This window comes from Podarcis bocagei (genome assembly GCF_964188305.1).
Source record: "Podarcis bocagei genome assembly, chromosome: 1".
In the NCBI taxonomy this organism is placed as follows: Eukaryota; Metazoa; Chordata; class Lepidosauria; order Squamata; family Lacertidae; genus Podarcis; species Podarcis bocagei.
In genome coordinates, this window is record NC_138125.1 from 21,997,147 (window position 1) to 22,002,854 (window position 5,708).

The following is a 5,708-nucleotide window of genomic DNA, read 5'->3' on the forward strand; positions in this document are numbered from 1 at the left end:
TGGAGGCGCAGGTTAATTCTGTGTCCAGGGCCTTGCTGCCAAGACCACATAACACCAGTCTTGAAAGACCTACATTGGCTCCCAGTACGTCTCCGAGCACAATTCAAATGTTGGTGCTGACCTTTAAAGCCCCCTAAACAGCATTGGTCCTGTATACCTGAAAGAGCGTCTCCACCCCCATCGTTCAGCCCGGACACAGAGGTCCAGCGCCGGGGGGCTTTTGGCGGTTCCCTCATTGCGAGAAGTGAGGTTACAGAGAACCAGACAGAGGGCCTTCTTGGTAGTGGCACCTGCCCTGTGGAATGCCCTCCCAGCAGATGTCAAGGCAATAAACAACTATTTTACTTTTAAAAGGCAACCGAATGCGGCCCTGTTTAGGGACATTTTTAATGTCTGCCTCTTTATTGTTTTTAATATGCGGTTGGAAGCCGCCCAGAGTGGCTGGGGAAACTCAGCCACATGGGCGGGGTATTAATAAATAATTATTATTATTATTATTATTATTATTATTATTATTATTATTATTATTATTATTATTATACTTCTTTTTCATCTTAGATGACTGGAAATATCCCTTTAACCCTAAATTCACCCATAAACAAGATTTTTTTATTGACGAAGGAAAAACTGTGAAAGTTGACATGATGGAAGAAACGGAGCGTTACAGATATTTCCACGATGAAGCTCTGTCATGCTGGGTAGTTGAACTTCCTCACAAAGGCGGTGCTGCTGCCTGGTTCATTCTGCCTGATGAAGGCAAACTGAAGGAAGTGGAGGATGCTATGGGGGAGGAAACTTTGTCCAAATGGAGAACATCTTTAAAAAGGGGGTAAGGCTTTTCTCTGCTGTTTCTAAATGCCTCTGTAGTAGTTAGTATTTATTAGAATTTGGAACGAAGGCATCTATTTTAAAACAGTAAAATGCCTCTATTTAAGGGTATGAAGGTCTGACACTGCAAATGCAGTTTATTGCTAAATGTTATAAAACTCTTCATCGCTGATGATTTAATGTTCTGATTCTCGTTTAGGAAAGAAATTCGTCTGTCCCTTCCAAAATTTTCGATGTCTGCATCCTATAATCTCAAGAAGGTGCTGTCTAGGCTGGGCATTACTGATGTGTTTAGTGACAATGCTGATCTATCTGGAATTACTGGAAGTAGCGACCTGAAGATTAGCAAAGTACGTGTGTAAATATCATGTCTTGGGTATTTTATGGTATGAGATCAGGCTTTTAAAAGTAACTGACAAATTTACTTCTAAGCATTAAGAATCAGCCCCTGGACCTCTCCACCTTCTCTTGCAGTCTCTGTAGCAAGAAGACAGTGCCTGATCATTCCTTATCAGGAGACTCTTTGCCTCCTTGCCATAGTAACCAAGTGCATAGGGTTGTAGGCAGTGTTAGTACCACTCAGCGATGACCCATTCAGAATAATTTTATTTATTTTGTTAGTTAGTTAGTTCCCATTCTTCACTCCAAGGTGCCAGGGTGAGTTACAACATTGAAACACAACATTAAAAATAGTTTGAAAACTACCTGCAATCATAAAAAGAAGGAGGGTCGTAGAATTGTAGAACTGTAGAGTTGTAAGAGAGCCCTAGGGTCATCTAGTCCAACCCCCTTCAATGCAGGAATCTCAGCCAAAGCATCCATGATTGATGGCCATCCAACCTCTGCTTAAAAGCCTCGAAGGTATGAGAGTCCAGCACCTCCCTTGATCTGGATATTATACTGGAATGGACTTCCTTGGCCTAGATGCCCCTTTACGCCCCTTCTAACTGTACCATTCTATGAGTCTATGAATTATTCTGGGACCTTTACTGGTGGCAACTGCATGCACACAGACTTAATTGCATTGCATGTGAGAATTTTGCTTGGGTTAGGGAAATGCTGCACTAAGTTCCAACACATCTGAAAGACGAATCATAAACCCAGTGTGGTGGAGAAAATCAAAATAAAGCAGCCAATCAAAAGACAGTCCAGACTGGAAGCTCTTTAAGACAGGCAGAACCCAGTCCCTCCATTCTTCTGTGCATATTTACAGGCAGCGCTTGTGGCCTTGGAACAAAGGTTCGGAAGGAATTCTTCCTCCTCATTCCGAGCACCTTGGCCATGTGACTTGAGAAGCACCCAGTCGCCCAGAGGGCTTGGTGCTCACCTCACATGCATGCCAAGCCTCAAGTGCATATTCAGCGACTCAGGGAAAGACGGCATAAGGGGGACCAAGGTTTCCCTTCTTCTTTTTTTAAAAAAAATTAAATTATTTTTTCTTTTTCATTCATTACCTACATCTCAAATTCTTAACATTTACTATATATTCCTCCCTCCCTTGCCTCCAAGGCTTCCCCCAACTTCCGCTTCTGGTTTGTTTCTATTTTCACCCACTTCGCTAACTCTTAACAGAAAAAGTTATTCATTACGTAACTTCAAGCCTAAAGACATGAAAATAACAGGAAATACACCATCATATTTCACTATCTTCTAAACATTTTCTAATGCTAATAATATGAATGTTTATTTAAATCCTGCCATCAAGCCTACTGACTTTCTTTGTTTCTGCAAATATAAGATGAATGGTTCCCAATCTTTTTCGAAGTCTCTGTTGTCTTTTTCTCTTAGTCTATCTGTCATTTTTGCCAGTTCTGCATAGTTCATCAACTTCTCTTGCCATTGTTCTTTACTTGGTATTTCTCCAGTCCTCAAGATGGATCAAGATTTCCCTTCACCCAGTACAGTGGTGCCTCACAAGACGAAAAGAATCCGTTCTGTGATTCTCTTCGTCTAGCGGTTTTTTCCGTCTTTCGAAGCAAGCCCATTGAAGGATTAGCGGATTAGCGCTATTAGCGCTATTAGCGCTATTAGAGGCTTTTAGAGGCTTTTAGCGGCTTATCTGCTGATCGGATCAGCTGATAAGTGGCTTAGCGGCTTAGAAAATGGGGGGGAGGAAAAAAAACCAGCAGGAACTGGCAAGACATTGTCGTCTTGCAAAGCAAGCCCATAGGAGATACGTTTTGCGAAGCACCTCCAAAACGGAAAACTCTTTCGTCTAGCGAGTTTTCCGTCTTGCGAGGCATTCGTCTTGCGGGGCACCACTGCACTGCCTCAGTTATCTGCCCCACTGTCTCTTGAGTTATCTTTCCTGCCCTGACTAACAGCCAATTAATAAAATGCAACTGTAGCCTAACCAATTAGTCCCAAACATATGAAGTTCTGTAGGGGGGGGGGGAGATTCATGAAGCAAAATATTCCTCCTCAGCCCCCAAATAGGCAACTAACCAAACCCCATACCATGCAGGGACGGAAGGTGGGCACTCCAATGAAAAGACTGGAGTGTTTCCACAGATCGAGGCTTCAAAGCGGCTTAGTGCTTGTGTGCATTTTTGTTTGTGGGGTTTTTTTCTTTGTGTGTGTTTGTGTGTTTATTTCCTTGTTTGTGTTTTGATGGTGGGGGAAGCACTGGGAAATGATTCTTGGAATGAGGATAGGAGAATTATAAATGTGTTTCACTTTTCATCTGTGATATGTTGCAGGCTGTGATGGTTCCAAAAATATATCTTCCTTCCTTCCTGTGCAGGCTACTCACGAGGCTGTCCTGGATATACATGAAGAAGGTAGTGAGGCAGCAGCAGTGACCACTGCACACATGATTTTAAAATCTGCGGGACCCCCCTCCCTTCCAATTAGACTAGTATTTGACAAGCCATTCTTTCTCACCATATTGGCACCAAATGATGGACCCATGCTGTTCTTTGGGAAAGTAGTGAACCCTGCTCGAAAATGAACACTAGGTGGACCATTCAGAAGCTTCCAATTACCAGCCATCTTAGTGATGAAAGAGGACTTTCCCCCTTTCTTTGATAGAAGAAAGCGTCATAACCAGTAGTTGTTTTAAGGACAACTATGTCATCGACAGCAAACTGCATGTACAATAAAGATAATTTTAAAACATGTCTCTATTTCATTTTTTAATATAATTTTTATGAAATTTTCTTTTTTACAATTAATAATATTCATTTAAACAACCTTAAAATATCAATGACTTCCCTCCTTCTCTTTCCATGCTTTGTTTTGCACAACATAAATCCCTGCATATTTTACATGAATTAAACCATTCAGTATTCCATTATTACATCCATCACAACTTATTTACACTGTTGAATTTATCTTAATGCTGGCAACGTTTTCAAGTGTACACAATGCCCCCCCATATATTCAAGTGTACACAATTCCCTCCCATATATTCAATAAACATTTTCCAATCTTCTTTAAACAGCTGTCCATGGAGGCACTGGTCAATTCTGTGTCCAGGGCAGCTGTTTACCAGCTCCATCTGGTATGCAGGCTGAGACCCTACCTGTCCACGGACTGTCTTGCCAGAGTGGTGCATGATCTAGTTATCTCCCACTTGGACTACTGCACTCTACATGCGGCTTGAAGGTGACTTGGAAACTACAACTAATCCAGAATGCGGCAGCTAGACTGGTGACTGAGAGTTGCTGCCAAGACCACATAACACCAGTCTTGAAAGACCTACATTACCTCCCAGTACGTTTCTGAGCACAATTCAAAGTGTTGGTGCTGACCTTTAAAGCCCTAAATGGCCTCAGTCCAGTGTACCTGAAGGAGCATATCCACCCCAATCGTTCTGCCCAGACACTGAGGTCCAGCGCCGATGGCCTTCTGGCGGTTCCCTCACTGCGAGAAGCCAAGTTACAGGGAACCAGGCAGAGGGCCTTCTCGGTAGTGGCGCCCGTTCTGTGGAATGCCCTCCCATCAGATGTCAAAGAGATAAATAATTACCTGACATTCAGAAGACATCTTAAGGCAGCCCTGTTCAGGGAAGTTTTTAATATGTAACACTGTACTGTTTTTAACACTGATTGGGAGCTGCCCAGAGTGGCTGGGGAAACTCAGCCAGATGGGCGGGGTACAAATAATAAATTATTATTACTATTATTATTATTATTATTAAAAATCAATGGGGGGGTGACAAGAAATTTTCCACACCGTGTACCACCTGACCTTCCTACGCTTCTGGGTGGGGATCACCTTTCCCTGTGCCCCCCCCCCATTCCTCCTGGAGTTTGTGTGTTTCCCTGAGTCTGCCCACCTGCCCTTTTGTCCTAGAATCCACTAGGGACACCTACAAGGGCTAGGGTTTTCTGAGCACAATACAAACAATAATAACATAATAATTTATTATTTATACCCCGCCTATCTGGCTGGGTTTCCCCAGCCACTCTGGGAGGCTTCCAACAAAGACCAAAAATACACTAAAATGCAACTCCTGGCATTTATCCTGTGACATTCCGGTCACACAAAATCCAAGCTCTGATTAAAGATGGAGAGAGAAATTCAAAGGACATTCACTTTCCTTACTGTGCAGCAGCATGCTGTTCCAAATCACCCTGAAAGAGTGGTGATTCAGGTCCCTGATCTCTGAGAGACCCAGTACTTGCTGTCAGAAAGGAAATGGCCCCCTTCAGCTCAATTACCCCTAAAGGAGGCAACCCACTGATTTCTTCTAGCAGTGGAGGAGAGTGCAGCTAGCCATAAACCAGAGAAGCAGAGAGACAGAGTGAAAACGGGAGCCTTCAGATCCAGTCTGCAAGGTCCCAGTTTTGCAGCTTGGTCAGAGAACAGACTCACTCACACGGCATGCCACTTACATTCCTCCCTTCCTACTCACCCCTGGTGGATTTCTGGACATC

General features: G+C 43.2%; 1 protein-coding gene across 1 annotated transcript; it reads left to right on the top strand.

The window, feature by feature from the left end:
- Nucleotides 1–641: 641 nt before the first annotated feature.
- LOC308597670 (serpin A9-like) lies at nucleotides 642–3,778 on the top strand (the record flags this gene model as incomplete). The annotated part of the gene is made up of 3 exons (XM_081213617.1): nucleotides 642–829; nucleotides 1,028–1,178; nucleotides 3,572–3,778. 3 exons carry the CDS (start codon nucleotides 642–644, stop codon nucleotides 3,776–3,778), a joined length of 546 nt encoding a protein of 181 aa, XP_081069743.1.
- Between the last annotated feature and the right edge of the window lie 1,930 nt (nucleotides 3,779–5,708).